The sequence below is a fragment of the Pristis pectinata genome, chromosome 12 (genome assembly GCF_009764475.1).
Source record: "Pristis pectinata isolate sPriPec2 chromosome 12, sPriPec2.1.pri, whole genome shotgun sequence".
NCBI classification, from domain to species: domain Eukaryota; kingdom Metazoa; phylum Chordata; class Chondrichthyes; order Rhinopristiformes; family Pristidae; genus Pristis; species Pristis pectinata.
Genome location: NC_067416.1, coordinates 4,983,907 through 5,004,752, shown reverse-complemented (window position 1 = coordinate 5,004,752; position 20,846 = coordinate 4,983,907). Strand labels below are relative to the sequence as shown.

At 48.1% G+C, this 20,846-nt stretch overlaps 1 protein-coding gene across 1 annotated transcript in view; it reads right to left on the bottom strand.

The window, feature by feature from the left end:
• Positions 1–20,846, bottom strand: part of abcc2 (ATP-binding cassette, sub-family C (CFTR/MRP), member 2) — an 84,047-nt gene that overhangs the window by 19,510 nt on the left and 43,691 nt on the right. Inside the window, exons 16-25 of the mRNA XM_052027106.1 lie at positions 19,526–19,652; positions 18,232–18,408; positions 17,112–17,279; positions 14,519–14,702; positions 12,653–12,785; positions 11,429–11,555; positions 9,150–9,369; positions 6,908–7,062; positions 4,506–4,661; positions 3,238–3,437 (exon numbers count right to left, since the gene is read on the bottom strand). Of these exons, the coding sequence (XP_051883066.1) occupies positions 3,238–3,437; positions 4,506–4,661; positions 6,908–7,062; positions 9,150–9,369; positions 11,429–11,555; positions 12,653–12,785; positions 14,519–14,702; positions 17,112–17,279; positions 18,232–18,408; positions 19,526–19,652 (1,647 nt within the window). The remainder of the gene's footprint in view (positions 1–3,237; positions 3,438–4,505; positions 4,662–6,907; positions 7,063–9,149; positions 9,370–11,428; positions 11,556–12,652; positions 12,786–14,518; positions 14,703–17,111; positions 17,280–18,231; positions 18,409–19,525; positions 19,653–20,846) is intronic.

The following is a 20,846-nucleotide window of genomic DNA, read 5'->3' as shown; positions in this document are numbered from 1 at the left end:
TTTCGGAACATTAATATGAATGGAGAGAGGAGAAATGGGTTAAAAATCCTATATCTGAATGCACGGAGTGTCAGGAATAAGGTAGGCGAGCTTGAAGCTCAGGTACGAATGGGTAAGTATGATGTTGTTGGGATAACGGAGACATGGCTGCAAGGAGATCAGACCTGGGAAATGAATTTTCAAGGGTATACATGCTATCGTAAGGACAGGAAGGTGGGCAGAGGGGGTGGGGTGGCCCTGTTGGTGAGGAATGAGATTCAGTCCCTTGCAAGGGGGGACATTGAATCAGGAGAAGTAGAGTCAGTGTGGATAGAACTGAGGAACTGTAAGGGCAAAAAGACCCTAATGGGTGTTATCTACAGGCCTCCGAATGGTGGCATGGATATTGGGTGCAAGCTGAATAGTGAGTTAATGTTGGCATGTGGCAAGGGTAATGTCACAGTAGTTATGGGGGATTTCAATATGCAAGTGGACTGGGAAAATCAGGCTGGTACTGGACCCCAGGAAAGGGAGTTTATAGAGTGCCTCCGGGATGCATTCTTGGAGCAGCTGGTACGAGAGCCGACCAGGGAGAGGGCTATTCTGGATTTAGTGCTGTGTAATGAGCAGGATTTGATAAGAGAACTCGAAGTAAAGGAGCCATTGGGAGGTAGTGACCATAACGTGATAAGTTTTTATCTGCAATTGGAGAGGGAAAAGGGCAAATCAGAAGGGTCAATTTTGCAGTTGAACAAAGGAGACTATGGAGCCATGAGGGAGGAGCTGGCTAAAGTTGACTGGGCGGGCATCCTAGCAGAATTGTCAATGGAACAGCAATGGCAGGAATTCTTGGGAATAATGCACAAGGTGCAGGATCAGTTTATTCCCCAGAGAAGGAAAGACTCAAAGAGGGGGAAGGGGCCACCGTGGCTGACAAAGGAAGTCAGAGATAGCATTGTGTTAAAAAGGAAGAAGTATGGCCGAGCCAAGCTGAGTGGGAAGATAGAAGATTGGGAAATTTTTAAGGTGCAGCAGAATTTAACTAAAAAGGTAATTCGGAAAGAAAAAATGAGGTATGAGGGCAAGCTAGCCAGGAATATTAAGGAGGATAGCAAAAGCTTTTTTAGGTATGTGAAGGGAAAGAAGTTAGTTAGGAACAATGTTGGGCCCTTGAAGACCGAATCGGGTGAAATTATTACGGGAAACAGGGAGATGGCAGTCGAATTTAATAAGTACTTTGGATCTGTCTTCACGGGGGAAGATGTAAGAAATCTCCCAGAGGTAAGGATGGACAAAAGGCAGAGGGTGACAGAGGAGCTGAAGTGGATTGACATTAGGAAAGAAATGGTGATGGGTAGGCTAATGGAGCTGAAGACTGACAATCCCCAGGTCCAGATGGTCTGCATCCCAGGGTACTAAAGGAGGTGGCTCTAGAAATTGTGGATGCATTGGTGATCATTTTCCGATGTTCCTTAGATTCGGGGTCAGTTCCTGAGGATTGGAGAATGGCTAATGTTATCCCACTTTTTAAGAAAGGAGGGAGGGAGAAAACGGGGAACTATCGTCCAGTTAGCCTAACATCTGTGGTGGGGAAGATGCTAGAGTCCATTATTAAGGATGAAATAGCGGCATATTTGGATAGCAATGATAGGATTGGGTCGAGTCAACATGGATTTACCAAGGGCAAATCATGCTTGCCTAATCTACTGGAGTTTTTGGAGGATGTAACCAGGAAAATAGATGAGGGAGATTCAGTGGATGTTGTATACCTCGACTTTCAGAAGGCATTTGATAAAGTGCCGCACAGGAGATTGGTGGGTAAATTAGGGCTCATGGAATTGGGGGGCGGGTATTAACGTGGATAGAAAACTGGTTGGCGGATAGGAAACAAAGGGTAGGGGTGAATGGATGTTTCTCAGAATGGCAGGCCGTGACTAGTGGGGTGCCGCAGGGCTCGGTGCTGGGACCACAGCTGTTTACAATCTATGTTGATGATTTAGATGAAGGCATTGTGAATAACATTAGCAAGTTTGCTGATGATACAAAGTTGGGTGGCAGTGCGACATGTGTAGAGGAAGTTAGGAGAATTCAAGGTGATTTAGATAGGTTGGGTAAGTGGGCAGATACTTGGCAGATGAAGTTTAATGTGGATAAGTGTGAGGTTCTCCACTTTGGGAGCAGGAACAGGAAGGCGGATTATTATCTGAATGGCGTGGAGTTAGGTAAGGGGGAAATACAAAGGGATCTAGGAGTCCTTGTTCATCAGTCACTGAAAGTGAGTGAGCAAGTGCAGCAGGCAGTGATGAAGCTAATGGAATGTTGGCCTGTATTACAAGGGGAATTGAGTACAAAAGCAAAGAGATTCTTTTGCATTTGTACAGGGCCCTGGTGAGACCACTCCTGGAGTATTGTGTACAGTTTTGGTCTCCAGGGTTAAGGAAGGATAGCCTGGCTATAGAGGGTGTGCAGCGTAGGTTTACGAGGTTAATTCCGGGGATGTCAGGACTGTCTTATGCTGAGAGGTTGGAGAGACTGGGATTGTACACGCTGGAATTGAGAAGATTGAGAGGGGATCTGATTGAAACATACAGGATTATTAAGGGATTGGACAAGATAGAGACAGGAAATATGTTCCAGATGTTGGGGAAGTCCAGGACAAGGGGGCATGATTTAAGAATAAGGGCTAGGCCATTTAGGACAGAGGGGAGGAAAAACTTCTTCTCCCAGGGGGTTGTGAATTTGTGGAATGCACTGCCTCAGAGGGCAGCGGAGGCCAATTCTCTGGGCACTTTCAAGAAGGAGCTAGATAGGTTTCTTATAGATAGGGGAATCAAGGGATATGGGGACAAGGCAGGAACAGGATATTGATTGTTGAGGATCAGCCATGATCTCAAAATGGCAGTGCAGACTCGAAGGGCCGAATGGTCTACTTCTGCTCCTATTGTCTATTGTCTATATCTCTGTTTTTGTTTCAGATTTGCAACACCTGCAGTTCTTTTTTTTTGATTTTCACACAGCTGGGGATCCAGAGTCACAAATGGACCAGACGGCAAGTTTCCCCTCCTCCCACACTTCAGGGGTTTCGGGGTCACTGCCACTGAATTATTCCATTCCAGATTTGCAGAATTAAGTGAAGTGAGTTTCCCAGATGCTGTGCTGGGAACCCATGTCATATAATTCACACAGTAACATAACCTCAATGTCGTTCTCCCCAAGATCTTCAATTCCCCACAGAATCGTCACGGGAAGCACCCGTACCTATTGGACACAATCCAGGAAAAGACACACTTCAGGTTGCCATCCAGGATCTTCTCGTTGTGGTCCAGGAATCGGGCCTGGTGTCCGTAGGCGCGGATCAAGGCCAGGCCTGTCACCGTCTCCCCGAAGTGGGAGTAGATGGGCGACCTGGTGACAGAGTCCAAACGGCGGAGTTGTCTGGAGGTGACGATGTAAAACCTCTGAAATGACAATTGGTTTCCCAGGTCAATGATCTGAGGCCGGAGGGGATTCTGAGGTCCCAGCAAAACTCCACGGTGCAGGAGAGTGACGGCTGAAGTTATACAAACATTCCTGATTGGTGTCAGTCTCCCAGTCAGACAACATGAATAAAGTGCTGCTGGATACATCTAACCTCCCTCTACACTGTCTCCAAGGCAGGGACAGCATGGGTTAGATACAGAGTGAAGATCCCTCTACACTGTCCCATCACACACTCCCAGGGCAGGGACGGCACGGGTTAGATACAGAGTGAAGCTCCCTCTACACTGTCCCATCACACACTCCCAGGGCAGAGCTTTCCCCATAAATTGTTCTTTCTTGTAAAAGTTGTGTACTATTTCTGTATAATTTATGTTTTTCTTGTGAATGCTGCTTACACGATACTATATGCCTGTGATGCTGCTGCAAGTAAGTTTTGCACTGCACCTGTGCTTATGTTTATGACAATAAACTCAGCTTTGACTTTGAAATTCGCAATTGGATTGACTCATGACTGATCTATACTGATGGACAGTAATTCAGCCCTTGACTACAAGTGGAAACATCTTCCCTCAATCATGTCCCTTCCAGAAATGCTCCTCAGCCCACCCACCCGGGTCATTCTCTCTTCTCTCCTCTTCCATCGGGTAGAAGCCTGAGGGCACGTACCACCAGACTTAAGGACAGCTTCTACCCCACTGTGATAAGACTATTGAACGGTTCCCTTATACGATGAGATGGCCTCTGACCTCACGATCTACCTTGTTGTGACCTTGCACCTTATTGCACTGCACTTTCTCTGTGGTTGTGACACTTTACTCTGTACTGTTATTGTTTTTACCTGTACTACATCAATGCACTCTGTACTAACTCAATGCACTGTGTAATGAATTGACCTGTATGAACGATATGCAAGACAAGCTTTTCACTGTACCTTGGTACAAGTGACAATAATAAACCAATACCAATACCAATGGGCATGAATGTTCAAGTTTGGCATTTTGTTTGCAAGTTTGCAATAGACACAGTGAGAGTCCTGCCAAAGTTACCTGTACAAAATAGTAGAGTAGGGCAAGGGGCACAATCACGATGACAAAGTAAGGCGTGGCCAGGCAAATGACCAAGACAGTACTGAACACACCGAAGAAGCAAGACAGCCAGGACCGAAATGACATTGGGATCACCTCATCAATGGTGTAAATGTCCTGCATTGGGAAAAAGGCAAAACTCACAGTTAAAACATGCCTTGCCCTGCAATGCATTCCTAATAAGGCAGCAGATTAAGGTGTGACCTAATCAAAGGGTCTTAAGACTTTATTTGCTCATGGGACATGAGCGACACCAGCCAAGTCAAACACTTATTGCTCTTTCCGAATTGCTTTTGCACTGACAGTCTCTGAACATGGGACCCAGCTGCAGGCCAGAACCAGTGAGGGTGGTAAATCGCCCTCCCAGACACTGATGACCCAGATGGTCACAACTACAAGTGCCAGCTTCTGTAAGATTTCAAGTTTGTTTAACTTCTTGAATTTAAATTCCTCAACTATCATGGTGGGATTTGAGTTTACATTTTTGTGCAGCCTTCTGGAGACCCACCCATGGTGGTGCATCTGGTAAAGCCACTGCCTCACAGCTCCAGAGTCCCGGGTTCGATCCCAACCTCGGGTGCCGGTGTAGGATTAGTGTACACACTAATCCCATATTTTAGTCTCCCCACTTTCCCAACAACTCCTCCCGGATTCTACCACTCACCCGCACACTAGGGGGCAACCTACAGCGGCCAGTTAACCTGCCAACCCGCACGTCTTTGGGACGTGGGAGGGAACCGGAGCACCCGGGGGAAAACCCACACGGTCACAGGGAGAACGTGCAAACTCCACACAGATAGCGTCGGAGCTTGGGATTGAACCTGGATCCCTGGAGCTGTGAGGCAGCAGCCCCCTAATTCAAGTCAGGTCGAGGTTCTAGTGTTGAGAGGGAGGGTAAACAGGGATGCACGGATTTATGGCAATTGCCATAAAACATCATCAAATGGAAAGGTTTTCCTACACACTGCGTTGTTGTAATCTGGAATCCAATCTTAAAGAATGATGGAAAGTAATTTTAAAAGTTTTGGGGAAAGAGGAACACTTTACCGGAGGAGAGGGAGAAGTGGACTAACTGGAAGAGATAACAAAGACAAGATGGACCAAATGGCCTTCTTGTGCATTGCTGTTAAAGCTTTAGGGAGGGCTGCTGAGTAAGGCTGCCTCCAATTGTAAGCACAGCCCCCAGTATCTGGGAGGATGAGAGCCACAGGTGCGGAGGAACCCCACCCACTCCAGGTTCTCCAACACTTCAACCCCCCATTCCGATATGGGAAACATCTCGGCCATTGCCTCAACATTACTGGGGTAAACACTGGACCACCTAACAAGTAGCACCACCTTCACCACAACACAAAATGGTGCCAGAATGTGGCGACTTGTTGCGGTCTGCTCTCTGCACGTCTACTCATTCCTTCTATTTTAATCATTCTACTTTTTTATGTCTTGTGGTGAAGGTGGTGTTACTTGTTAGGTGGTCCAGTGTTTAAATTCTATGACTCTTAAAAATTACTAATAATGTTATGACGTTTCACCTTACTGTCTGCTTGCACTGCACTTTCTCTGTAACTGTAACACTTTATTCTGCATTCCGTTATTGTTTTACAGAACACAGAACACTACAGCACAGTACAGACCCTTCAGCCCACAATGTTGTGCTGACATTTTATCCTGCTCTAAGATCTAGCTAACCCTTCCCTCCCACATAGCCCCCTATTTTTCTATCGTTCATGTGTCTATCTAAGAGTCTCTCAAATGTCCCTAATGTATCTGCCCCCACAACCTCTGCCAGCAGTGTGTTCCACGCACCCACCACTCTCTGTGTAAAAAACTTACCTCTGACATCCCCCTTATACCTTCCTCCAGTCACCTTAAAACTATGTCCCCTCGTGTTAGCCATTGTTGCACTGGGAAAATGAGGTTGTACCACCTCAATGCACTGATGTAATGAAATGATTTATCTGGATAGCATGCAAAACGAAATTTTTCACTGTACCTCAGTACATGTGACAGTAATAAACCAATTTACCAAGACTATAGTCGTCCAAGAAGGCAGTTTAACCAGTGGTGGGTGATAAGTGTCTGATCTGCCGGGATGGATGCATGCCAAGTGGGAACTTATAAAACAACGTCACACAAAGAAGGCAAGAGAAAGGGATCTGTCAAGGTTCTGACTCTTTGCAGTGTGAAGCTCTGCTGACAGGTCAGGGGTGGGGAGGAGGGTGAAGGCTGGGGTGTGAGTCTGGAGTGTGAAGTGTCCCATATAGAGTGCAGCGTTTAGGTCAAGCCCTTAACAGGACTGGGCTCCGATCAAATGTAGGAGGCAGCACTGGGGCTCGAGAGCGGCCATAACTGGAATACCGCACCTTGGCAAATCTGTTGACAATTCTGCCTGTCGGTGTGGTGTCGAAGAAGGACATGGGAAGATGTAGGATATTGCGGAGCAGACAGGAGTGCAGGTCCCGGGAGGCAGTGATAGTCCTTCCCGTAATCAGGAACACTCCAAGGAGCACAAAGATACCTGAGGAACACATGAAAGGATGAAGCGTTTATTTGTTCTGTCCTTATCTCCAGTTTACAAAGGAATAGGAAGAGACCATTCGCCCCCTCAATTCTTTCACAGCATCCCATCAGATCTTAATTCCAACTACCCAGATTGGTTCCACAATTCCTGGCAGCTTCGCCCAACGAATCCCAACAATTATAATCAAGAAACTGCAGATGCTGGAAATCTGAAATAAAAACAGAAAATGTCAGAAATGCTCAGTGATTCAGGGAGAGAAAGGTAAAACAGAGTTAACCTTCCAGGTTTCTCTCTCTCTCCACAGATGCTGCTTGACCTGCTGAGTGTTTCCAGCGTTTTCTGAATTAATGAAAAGCTGCCAGTACTCAACAAGTTCAGGGCTTTAGAGAGAGGAACAGATATCATGTTACACTTCACTCTCTCAGAATGACGAAAGGTCATCAATCTGAAACATTAATTGTATCTCTCTCCAGAGATGCTGAATACAGCATTTTCTGTGTTTATTTCAGATTCCTATCATCCACAATACTTGACAATATCAGTCTTAGTTGTGAAGGTTTAGCATAGATTCCTGCCTGTTTTCCAGTCCTTGTATATACCCTCTCTAACCGTCCTGTGAGGTGGTGACCAGAACAATTATTCCTTTCCTGGTAGCCTCTGTATCCCCACATCACCCTCCTGCCTCTGCCTCCACCTTCACCTCTCCCTACCTGGCTCAATCTGTCCATCATCCTTCACCCCTCCTCGGTCCACCTATCACCTACCAGCCCCTGGCCCACCCCTTCCCCTCTCCTCTTTATACTGGCTACCTCCCCTCCCCACTCTCAGGCCTGATATATAGTGGAGACACAAGAGACTGCTGATGCTAGAAATCTGGAGAAACACACAAAATGCTGGAGGAACTCAGTGGGTCAGGCAGCATCTGTGGAGGTAAATGGACAGTCGACGTTTTGGGTTGAGACCCTCCATCAGGACTGGAGAGGAGGAGGGAAGAGAGCCGGTATAGAGGGGTGATGGAAGAGGTGAAGCAAGAGCTGGTGGGGTATATCAGATTCCATCTTCTTCAGCCCTTTTGTCACTTCCACCTCTCACCTCCCAGCTTCTGACATCATCCCCACTCTCCCCCTCCCCTGTCCTGCCCATCACCCCCCTCACCTGGATCCACCCATCACCTGCCAGCTCTTGCTCCACCTCTTCCCCCCCCCACCTCTTTATACTGGCTACCTCCCCCCTTTCTTTCCAGTCCCGATGAAGGGTCTCGACCCGAAACGTCGACCGTCCATCTCCCTCCACAGATGCTGCCCGACCCGTTGAGTTCCTCCAGCATTTTGTGTGTCGCCGCTGATATATAGTGGTATAGTCAAGGGTGGCTGCCACCTTGGCCACTCTCTTCTACATTCTGGGGGAAGATGCAGGAGTTTGAAGGCCTGGACAACCAGACTCAGGAACAACTTCTTCCCCACTGCTATCAGACGTCTGAACCAATCCCCTCCTTCACATCCCCTTCCCGGCGATGCTGCCACGTTCTTGGACTCTTAATTCTACCTCTTCTGTTATTGTCACTTTAACATTTATTTTTGCACTGCCTCAGATGCACGACTATATTTGCGCCATTGCTGTATTTACTGTTGTGTGTTTACTATTACCGCGTTTACTCTGTGAGCTTCACACGAACAAGGAATTTCATTGCACCCTGGTGTAGATGACAATAAACTAATCTAATGCTGTACGTCTTTGGAATGTGGGAGGAAACCGGAGCACCCGGAGGAAACCCACCCAGACACGGGGAGAACGTACAAACTCCTTACAGACAGCGGCCGGAATCGAACCCGGGTCGCTGGCGCTGTAATAGCGTTACGCTAACCGCTACACTACCGTGCCTGCCTTCTTCGGGACCCTTCTTCAGGTCTGAAGTCCAATTCCGGCCGCTGTCTGTAAGGAGTTTGTACGTTCTCCCCATGACTGGGTGGGTTTCCTCCCACAGATGCTGCTCAACGCGAATGGAGTGGCCAAACTAACATCTCACGTCTGAGAAGGGCCCACGTTCCTCGCTGACCCCAAGCGTTGAACCAAGACCCACCAACCTTGGGCAAGTCCCAGTACTCCAAAGATGCCAATCCGCCAATCCCTTACAGAGGCCAGGTCGGTGGAGTTGATGTCACGGGTGGCGTCATTGGTCCAATCGCTGAGCCAGAAGTTCTGTCCAATGACAGCCATGTTATGAGCAAAGTGCAGCAGTGTTATCAGTATGGAGTACAGCCAGCCAACGGCACGCAAGTATTTCCAGTAGACTTTGAACTTCACCTGTCAATCAAAGCCAAAAAAACCACATCCATTAATAATAAGAACAAAGAATGAGGGGTTACTCAACAAGGCAGGCAGTAACACTGGAGAAACAAAGGACTGCCGACGCTGGAATCTAGATGAAAAACATGATGATGCTGGAGGAACTGAGCAGGCCAGGCAGCATCCGTGGAGAACAGCGGGCGGTCAATGTTTCGGGTCAGGACCCTTCTTCAGGACTGAAGATAGGAAAAGGGGAAACCCAATATATAGGAGGGAAAAGCAGGGCAGTGAGAGGTGGACAATAGGTCTTGAGCCCACCCCGCCTCCCCTCTTTTGTCCACCTATCACTGCTCTGCTTTTCCCTCCTATATATTGGGCTTCCCCTTTTCCTATCTTCATACCTGAAGAAGGATCCTGAAGAAGGCAAGCACGGTAGTGTAGCGGTCAGCATAACACTATTACAGCGCCAGCGACCCGGGTTCAATTCCGGCCGCTGTCTGTAAGGAGTTTGTACGTTCTCCCCGTGTCTGCGTGGGTTTCCTCCGGGTGCTCCAGTTTCCTCCCACATTCCAAAGACATACGGGTTAGGAAGTTGTGGGCATGCTATGTTGGCGCCGGAAGCGTGGCGACACTTGCGGGCTGCCCCCAGAACACTATACGCAAAAGATGCAGTTCACTCTGTGTTTCGATGTACATGTGACTAATAAAGATATCTATCTTATCTATCTATCTATCTATCTATCCTATCTTCCGTCCTGAAGAAGGGTCCTGACCCAAAATGTTGACCGCCTGCTTTTCTCCACGGATGCTGCCTGGCCTGCTGAGTTCCTCCAGCATCATCGTGTTTTTCATCAGGGCGAGCAGTATCCATGGGGACAGAGGCAGTTAACATTTCAGGTTGATGAGTAGACACCAGAATGGGAAAAGTTGATACAAGTGGGTATTTAGAAAGGAGGTTGGGGTGGAGGGAACTAGAGGGTAGATCCATGGCGGGGTGGAGTAACTAAATGTCAGTAGGGATGGTGGGGGATGTCAGTAGTTGGTGATGGGACCCTCTGCCTCAGATGCTTGTCCTGTAGGGTAATAGTTTGTACCTTGAAGATCAACTGCATGTTGAATATCATGGATTCATAGAGATATAGCATGGAAAAGGCCCTTCAGCCCATCGAGTCCTTGCTGACCATCAACTAACCATTTACACCAATCCTACACTGATTCTCCCCACATTCCCCTCAACCTCTCTAGATTCTACCACTCACTAGCGATGATTTACAGCGGCCAATTAACCCATCAACCCGCACGTCTTTGGGATGCGGGAGGAAACCGGAGCACCCACGGGAAACCCACGCGGTCACAGGGAGAATGTGCAAACTCCCGACACAGACAGCGCCGGAGGTTGGGATCGAACCCTGGTCACTGGAGCTGTGAGGCAGCAGCTCGACGGACTCTGCCACTGTGCCGCTTCTTGAGAAAGCAGAATGGATAGGCACTGGAAGCTGATCCATTGTTCCCAATTTTCCTGAAAGTGCGGTTTGTGGAGTCCATGTCCAGTGGCTTCAGTGCCCTTCAATGCCTTCCTCCTAATGTCTGTGGACAGGACCTGTCACTGCTTCTGAACTCGATCACCAGTGAATTGGAAGAGATCAACTATCACTAAGCCACAGACTATTCAGGCAAAGGACTTTCATTCTCCATGTGTTCATTCCCTGGTTGAGACCGGGCTGAGAATTGGCCATGGAAGTGGATTTCTCAGCGACCATTTCCCACTAGAATCCCAGGATGGTGCCAATGGACTGCAACGTCTCCCAGGGGAAGGATTTAAGACACTTGGACAGGTACATGGATAGGAAAGGTTTAGAGAAATTATGGGTCAAATGTGGACAAATGGGACCAGCCTAGATGGGAATCTTGGTCAGTACGGACAGGTTGGGCCAAAGGGTCTGTTTCTGTGCTGTATGACTCTATGACTCTCTGCCCTTATCCCCAAATTCTGGACCACTCTATCCCAACCATGATTTTTAATAACCAACGACTCACAAGCCATCACGAGCTGTCCTATGGACAGATGAAACATTACCTTTCCTGTTTCCATGGCCTCATCCTCTGTCAGTTTCTGACCCCTCACTGCCTCCACATGCTCCTCTTCCTTTGGTGCCAGGTGCTTGATCCTCATGGACCTCTTCAGAGACACTCTTACGCTGCTTCTGTTGAGGAAAGGACAACGAATACAGAATGGAGATCAGTTTCTTTACAACTTCTGCTGGGTGGCTGCTTATCCAAGTGGGAGTTTGTGTGTGTCTTGTGTATGTATATTTGTGTGTGTGTGTGTGTGTGTGTGTGTGTGTGTGTGTGTGTGTGTGTGTGTGTGTGTGTGTGTGTGCATGTGTGTGTGTTGTATGTGTATATTTGTGTGTGTGCATGCATGTGTTATGAGCATATTTGTTGGTGTGTGTGTTGTGTGTATATTTGTCTGTGCATGTGCGTGTTGTGTGTGTACATATGTGTGTGTGCATGTGCGTGTCTGTGTGTTGTGTGTGTATATTCGTATGTCTGTGTGTGTGTGTGTGTGTGTGCGCGCACACGCGCGTGTATGTGTGTGTCTGTGTGTGTGCTAGTAAGTATGTGCGTGTGTTTGTGTGTTGTGAGGATCAGCTTCAAGGACCAGAGGACAGAGGCTGAAGGGAGATCCGTGCAATGACTGTGAGAATGTGGAGTGCAGCTCCGGGGCGGTGAGAGGGGAGTCACAGCAGATTCCATCACTGCATTTTGAACGGTCCCCTAGTACAATGAGATGGACTCTTGACCTCACAATCTACCTCGTTATGGCCTTGCACCTTATTCTCTGCCTGCACTGCACTTTCTCTGTAACTGTAACACTTTATTCTGCATTCAGTTATTGCTTTTCCCTTGTACTACCTCAATGCACTGTTGTAATGAAACGATCTGTACGGATGGCATGCAAAACAAAGTTTTCACTGTACCTCGGTACATGTGACAACAATAAACCAACTTGCATACAGCCAGCATGAACTAATGGGCTGAATGGCCTGCTCCTTACTGTGGCCTTTTAGTGACTCTGGCCTTTTGAGAATGGTTCCTCAGGCAAGGTACTTTGGTACTGGGTGAAATGTTTTGTAAAGTGAGGGACAGTTCTACAACAGAGGCTCCCTGGGTATGGATGTACGCCTTTTGTGTGTGGACACTTGGACAGGTTCATGGATAGGGAAGGTTTAGAATTAAGATCTAATTCTGCAGTTGCCCTTGTAAAGGGAAAGCCACGGGTTTTACTTCTGAAGCTCACCTCCCCGTCCTGCGCCTGGCTCGGTCGCTGAGCTCCCGCTTCAGCTCCAGAGTCACTGCGTCACCTGGATGCTCATCTGTCTGTGGCCCATGATCTTCAGCCGGTGTGAGATCCTCCTCTGTCACCACGGTAACTGAAAGAAGAAAGGACCATGGGAATGACGAAGGGCAGGATATCACTTGGTTTACTGAAGGAGCTCTGCACAGCCTCTCTTTCCCGACATCCTGCTAATCCGTGTCTGCATGTCTCCAGTCGCCTTATGAAAGTTCTATTGAATCTCCTTCCACCCTATCAGACTAGCCACATAGCCAAGAAATCACACCAGCGCCTCTACTTCCTCAGAAGGCTGAGGAAATTCGGCATGTTCCCAATGACATTCACTAATTTTTACAGATGCACCACAGAAAGCGTCCTATCCGGATGCATCACGGCTTGGTACGGCAACTGCTCTGCCCATGACCACAAGGAATTGCAGAGAGTTGTGGACACAGCCCAGTGCATCGTGCAAACCAGCCTCCCCTCCATTGACTCTGTCTGCACTCCCCGCTACCTCGGTAAAGCAGCAGCATAATCAAAGACCCCACCCACCTGGAACATTCTCTCTTCTCTCCTCTCCCATCGGGTAGAAGATACAAAAGCTTGAGAACACGTACTACCAGGCTCAAGGACAGCTTCTGTCCTGCTATTTTAAGACTCTTGTTATAAGACCTCTTATCCGATAAAAATGAACTCCTGATCTCTCAATCTACCTCATTGTGGCCCTTGCACCTTATTTGTCTGCCTGCACTGCACTTTCTCTGTAACTGTAACACTATATTCTGAATTCTGTTATTTTTCTCTCTGTACTACCTCGATGTACTTATGTGCGGAATGATCTATCTGGATGGCATGCAGACAAAAGTTCTTCACTGTATCTCTGTACATGTGACAATAATAAACCAATTCCCAATCACAATTCCTCGGTATATAAACCTATGTCTTGTAGAAAATGTAAATGTGTGACATCCTGGAACTCTCTCCCTAACAACACGGTGGGTGTAGCCACATCTCAAGGACACAGCTCACCTCCACCTTCTCAGGGGTAACTAGGGACAACTCGGTGAAAGACACCCTTTGGTCTGCCTGAAACTTGTTGGTCTTCCAGCACTGCAAGATATCCGTAGGAGAATGCTGCCGACTGCCACATTCCAGGCTGCAGGAGTACGTGCTGAGGGACGCACTGAAGCTGGGTGCAGCCAGCGCAAGGGCTCGGTGGGGAAGGACTACAGTTTGGGGTTCTTCTGCCACTGGAGAGGGAGGGGCGGGGTCAGGCGAGGAAGCCCCTTAAATATTGTAAATATGGGATTGGGGTAGCCCCCCAGGGAGCCACACGAGTGGCATCAGTGCTGTGGTTCTTTATAAAAAGGTAACACTAATGATTGATTCGTACACGAATGTAAAGGTTTGCACTGTTTTATGGTTGATATAGTTTTTTATGATGAATAAAGTTTATTTTGGAATATAAAGCTAATTAAATGTTGGCTCAGCCTGCAAAGCCCACATACCTTTAATGAATATCATTGCCAGACATACATATGTATCCTTGTGTTATCCTGAGAAGAATTTAGAATAGGGGCAGCAAGCACAGTGGCACAGTGGTGGAGTCGGGTTCAACCCTGACTTCAGGCGTTGTCTGTGTGGAGTGTGCACGTTCTCCCTGTGACCCTGTGGGTTTCCCCTGGGTGCTCCAGTTTCCCCTTACATCCCATAGACGTGCAGATCGGTTAATTGGCCACTATAAATTGTACCTAGTATGTAGGTGGGTGGATTCCAAACAACTTACCCCTTCCTTCCCTTGGAGACATACAACGCAGAAGCAGACCCTACCTGTCGGCTCTCCCTCTCCTCTGTGGCTCTGCTCCCCGTAGGTGTTCAGGAAGTCCGCAAACGCCCCTCTGTTTGCCTTTAACGTTGTGTACGACCCCACTTCAGACACTGCACCATCTACCAGAACAACAATGTTGTCTGTCTGAGGCAGGAAGGTGACACTATGTGTCACAAGAATTCGAGTCTGTTTAAGGAAACATAAAAATTTAGTCAGAAAATTACAAGCGAGTTTCAATAGGGAATGCCTTCAGTCTAATCACATCCATGCCATGGAAGTCAGTATATCCACTGAGCAGATTAGATGAACAGGTCTTGCTTGTCCTTTCACGGGATGAGGGGGTAGTTGAGAGCTGATGAGGTTGGTGGGTCTGGAGTCACATATGGTCTAGACGGGGTGAAGACATCACCAAATCACTCCTCCCTCAAGGACATTACCAAAATCATAGAATCATGAAACAGTACAGCACAATACAGGCCCTTCAGCCCACAATGTTGTGCCGACCTTCAAACCTCGCCAAAGACTATCTAACCCCTTCCTCCCACATATCCCTCTATTTTAAATTCCTCCATATGCTTATCTAGCAATCTCTTGAATTTGACCCATGTACCTGCCTCCACCACCACCCCAGGCAGCGCATTCCATGCCCCAACCACTCTCTGGGTAAAAAACCTCCCTCTGATATCTCCCTTGAACTTCCCACCCATTACTTTAAAGCCATGCCCTCTTGTACTGAGCATTGGTGCCCTGGGAAAGAGGTACTGCGTGTCTACTCTATCTATTCCTCTTAATATTTTGTATACCTCTATCATGTCTCCCCTCATCCTCCTCCTCTCCAAAAAGTAAAGCCCTAGCTCCCTTAGTCTCTCCTCATAATCCATACTCTCCAAACCAGGCAGCATCCTGGTAAATCTCCTCTGCACCCTTTCCAACTCTTCCACATCCTTCCTATAATGAGGCGACCAGAACAGGACACAGTACTCCAAGTGTGGTCTAACCAGAGTTTTGTAGAGCTGCATCATTACCTCGTGTCTCTTAAACTCGATCCTACGACTTATGAAAGCTAACATCTCATAAGCTTTCCTAACTACCCTATCCAGCTGCGAGGCAACTTTCAGGGATCTGTGGATTTGAACCCCCAGATCCCTCTGCTCCTCCACACTGCCCAGAATCCTGCCATTAACTTTGTACTCCGCCTTCTCGAAGGGCTTTCTGTAGCAATCTGTATTTTTATAAGAGCATGAGCAAGAGGAAGGCTGCTCCGCCATTCATTGTGGTCATAGTTGATCCAATATTGGCCTCGACACAACTTCCCCACTCTTTCCCCATAGTCAACCAGCTCAACCCTCAATGTTTCCAATGACTCTGCTCCCCAGCTCTCTGCGGTGAAGATTTCCTTCAAGTCACCTCATTCCTTCCTCCTGACCTCCACCTGAAATGGATGACTCTCTATTCTGAAACTTTGCCCTCTAGAAGATAGGGAGAGAAGGAAAGAGGAGCAGGAGTAGGCCACTCATCCCCTCAAGCCTGTCCTAGCATTCGCTATGATCATGGCTGATCTGCCCCAGGCCTCGACTCATCTTCTGTCCCAGTTCCCCAAAACCCTCAATTCCTTGATCTTCCAAATTGTTATCTATCTTCTCTTTAAATGCCCTCCGGGTTCCAGCCTCCACAGCACTTTGGGCAGAGATGTACAGAGGTTCACCACCCTCTACAAGAAGAAATTCCTATGCACTTCAGTTATAACTCACCACCTCCTTATCTTGTACAGCGTCCCCTCATTCAAGACTCTCCTACCAGTGGTAATGTCTCAACATCTACCCTGTCTCATCCTTTTGGGATCTTCCGTGTTTCAGTAAGATCAGCCTTCATTCTTGTTGTCTTGGTGTCTTAGTTACCTCCAGTTCTCAATTACTGCAGCTGTCATTCAGAGGCCTTCATGCAGACCCCAGTCCAATCACATCCTGGAACCACCCAACACACCACATGACCATGACCCGCCTCTTGATGCTCAGTCAATTCCAACCCCCACCAACTCCCTGAATCCCAGGAGCTGAGAAATAAACATCGGGCCCAGGAACCAGGGAGAACTCTGCTGTGTTTTGAAATAGTTCCATTGGGATTGTCCATGACATGTTAGAGGACACGTCAAGGTCCCAGTTTAACAGCCCGTCCAAAATACCAGCTCCAGAAAAGCAAACCCGTGCGGCGTATCAGTAGTCTTGTATGCCTACGCTGTATCTAACCCGTGCTGTCTCTGCCCTGGGAGCGTGTGATGGGACAGTGTAGAGGGAGCTTCACTCTGTACCTGACCCGTTCTGTCCCTGCCCTGGGAGTGTGTGATGGGACAGCGTAGTGGGAGCTTTACTCTGTATCTAACCCATGCTGTCCCTGCCCTGGGAGTGTGTGATGGGACAGTGTAGAGGGAGCTTCACTCTGTATCTAACCCGTGCTGTCTCTGCCCTGGGAGTGTGTGATGCGACGGTGTAGAGGGACCTTCAGTCTGTATCTAACCCTGTGCTATTGCAGTTAAAAGTGAATTTTACCCCTGCCTTGATAAACATTAAACACCTCCTCCTTCCACCACAGACTCACCTTGTCCTTCAGAAGCCCATTTGGGCCGACCACCTTCTCAAAGATGTGCTTCCCCACATGTGCGTCGACTGCGGAGAGAGGGTCATCCAGGATGTAGACGTCAGCGCCGCTGTACACTGCCCTGGCCAAACTGACCCGCTGCTTCTGGCCTCCGCTCAGGTTGATGCCCTGGAGAAGAAACCTCCCAGTCAAGCGATGACCAACTCCTTCACACTTAAAAACAACAACACAAACCTACAGTGCACGAGGTGGCCGTTCAGCCCATCGTGCCTGTACTGGCACCAGGTGCCTCCACTGTTTGTCCGCAGCCCAGGTAGACAGGTATGTGGGTGATGGGGGAAGGTGGGACAGAGAGAGAGGGGAGCTGTTGAGACAGGGGCTGCTGGGTGAAGATAAGGAAAAAAACTGGGCAGATGGATTCAGGTAGGGCGAGAGGAGAGGGAGGGAGGGATCTGGTAGGGGATAGGTGGAAACAGACAGGGAAGGCTGATGGGGCAGGAGGGGATGGTGGAGATCAGCCCTGGCCCTGTGAATACTCCCCTGTATTCCAACTTTTTTGTATTGGCATTGGTATTGGTTTATTATTGTCACTTGTACCGAGGTACAGTGAAAAACTTGTCTTGCGTACTGATCGTACAGGTCAATTCATTACACAATGCAGTTACATTGAGTTAGTACAGAGTGCATTGATGTAGTACAGGTAAAAACAATAACAGTACAAAGTGTCACAGCTACAGAGAAAGTGCAGTGCAATAAGGTGCAAGGTCACAACAAGGTAGATCGTGAGGCCAGAGTCCATCTCAATGTATAAGGGAACCGTTCAATAGTCTTATCACAGTGGGGTAGAAGCTGTCCTTAAGTCTGGTGGTACGTGCCCTCAGGCTCCTGTATCTTCTACCCAATGGAAGAGGAGAGAAGAGAGAATGACCCGGGTGGGTGGGGTCTTTGATTATGCCGGCTGCTACACAAAGACAGCGAGAGGTAAAGACAGAGTCCAAGGAGGGGAGGCTGGTGTCCATGATGCGCTGGGCTGTGTCCACAACTCTCTGCATTGCGGCACACACTTCAATAAAAGTTCCCCAACACACCCAGCACCACCCATTCGATCTTTCCTGAGTACCTTTTCTCCAATCTCTGTTTGATCTCCCGCAGGTAACAGCTCCAGGTCCTGTAAAAGAGCACAGGCCTCCAAGATTTTCTGGTACCAAGATTCTTTCAGTTCCAAACCAAACAAGATGTTGGCCTGAAGGGTGTTGTTTTGGATCCAAGCTTGCTGAGGGACATAGGCATATGTACCCTAAGACACATGAGAGAAGGGGAATGCATTGAGTTAGTAGGCAAGTGAATGGCATCTCCAGCTCAGCCTGTTATTATACTCAATAAGCAGTTCAGTCAGATTAACAGCATCACCAAGACACAGGAGGCTATTTGGCCCATTGAGTCCCACCCTAGACTGGCACAGTAGCACAACCCACTGCCTCACAACTCCAGTGACCCAGGTCCAATCCTGACCTCAGGTGCTGTCTGTGTGGAGTTTGCACGTTCTCCCTGTGACCACATGGATTTCCTGTGGGTGCCTCAGTTTCCTCCCACAGGACATGCGGGTCAGTAGGTTAATCAGCTGCTGTAAATTGCCCCTTAGTGTGTCGGGGAATGGTAGCATCTGGGGAAGTTGATGGGAATGTGGGGAGAATAAAATGGGTTTGAGTAGCATTTGTGTTAATATGGGTGATAGATGGTCAGCAGGACTCGATAAGCTGAAGGGCCTGTTTCCGTGCTGTTTCATTCTGTGGCTCTATGACACCCATAAGACAAGGGAGTAGAAGTCGGCCATTCGGCCCATCGAGTCTGCTCCGCCATTCTATCATGAGCTGATCCATTCTCCCACTTAGCCCCACTCACTCGCCTTCTCACCATAACCTTTGATGCCCTGGCTACTCAGACACCTATCAATCTCTGCCTTAAATACACCCAAAGACTTTGCCTCCACAGCCGCCTGTGGCAACAAATTCCACAGATTCACCACTCTCTGGCTAAAGAAATTTCTCCGCATTTCTGTTCTGAATGGGCGCCCTTCAATCCTGAAGTCGTGCCCTCTTGTACTAGACTCCCCTACCATGGGAAACAACTTTGCCACATCTACTCTGTCCAGGCCTTTTAACATTCAAAATGTTTCTATGAGGTTCCCCCTCATTCTTCTGAACTCCAAGGAGTACAGCCCAAGAGCCATCAAACGTTCCTCATATGTTAGAGAGCCCTGTTAAATGCCCTGGAATATCCAGTTCCTCACCTTGGAGAGATGGTCTGAGGAATTTCTCTCCCAGGAAACATTCCCCCCACAAATGGTTAATGGAAATGGATAAAACTATAGAGAGTTGAGAGGTGGGTAACCTGTGGCTGACGTGTTCTGGTACCTTGGTCTTAATGAATCCTTTGACATTCTCCATCTCGCCCAGTATTGCTGACATCAGAGAGGACTTCCCACATCCCACTGGGCCCACCACTGCCACCAGACTGCCCGGCTTGATGTCCAACGTCACACTGCAGGATGAGAGACCACATCCAAATGGCAGTAGAGAGATAACTATCCATGCTTCAGGAAAGAAGACTGGCTAAACTTACCTTTCTCTAGCGCCATTCAAGTGAACCATTTTCCCACTGACCTATGTCCTTTGGGACGTCTCCATGAGTAGCAGAAAGTCGAACAAGGGGGACACAGTTACAAGGTTAGGGGGCGGTCATTTAAAACTGAGGTGAGTCAGAACTTCTTCTTGCAGTGGTGGTGAATCGTTGGAATTCTCTGCCCTGGAGGGTTGTGGAGGTGCGATCATTGGGGGTATTTAAAGAGGAGGTAGAAAGATATGAGAATTGAGGTCTCGAATAGGAAATGAGTCCACGATCGTATTGAACGGTGGGGCAGGCTTGAGGTTCTGAGTGGTCTACTCCTGCTCTTAGTTTCTTGTGTTCTTATGTTCTTAGCAAGCTCTGACAACCAACTGCATGATAACAACCAGATCATTTATTTTTGTGGTACTAATTAGGCAAGTGGGGAGAACTCCCTGGCTCTTTGAGACACTCCAACCTACCACTGGAGGAAGCAGATGGGGTTAATGTCGCATTGGACATTGGGTCTTCCAGAGGTCCTCACTGGGAGCGGCAGCTAGATCCTTGTGTTTAAGTCTCTAGGACCTTCTGTCTCAGAGGTAGAAGTTCTCCCCAATGAGCTACCCCACCTCCTTCAGAAGTGTCCATTTTGCACTACAACGGACTTTGTTTGTTCTAATTGTGTCCTTCTTGTATAATTTATATTTAATTTATGTTTTTCTTCTGCACGTTATGTCTCTAATGCTATGTGCCTGTGATGCTGCTGCAAGTAAACCTTTTGCTGCACCTGAGCACACATGTACTTGTGCATATGGCAATAAACTTTGACTTTGACCTTTAAGTGTTTCCCATTTCCCCAGAGGTAGAAGCGTTCCCCGCTAAGCTTCTCCACTTCCTTTTCCCTCCTAATTATCCTTCCAAAATGTTAAATGCCCTGGAATATCCAGTTTCCAGGCTTGGTCGCATTGCAACCCTGTCTGTAATGATGATCAAATCGGACCAATCTGCTGAAAGAACTCAGCGGGTCGAGCAGCATCTGTGGGAGGAAAGGAATTGTCGATGTTCCAGGTCGAAACCCTGCATCAGGACTGATGCAAACCCTCTACAGATGCTGCCCGACCTGCTGAGTTC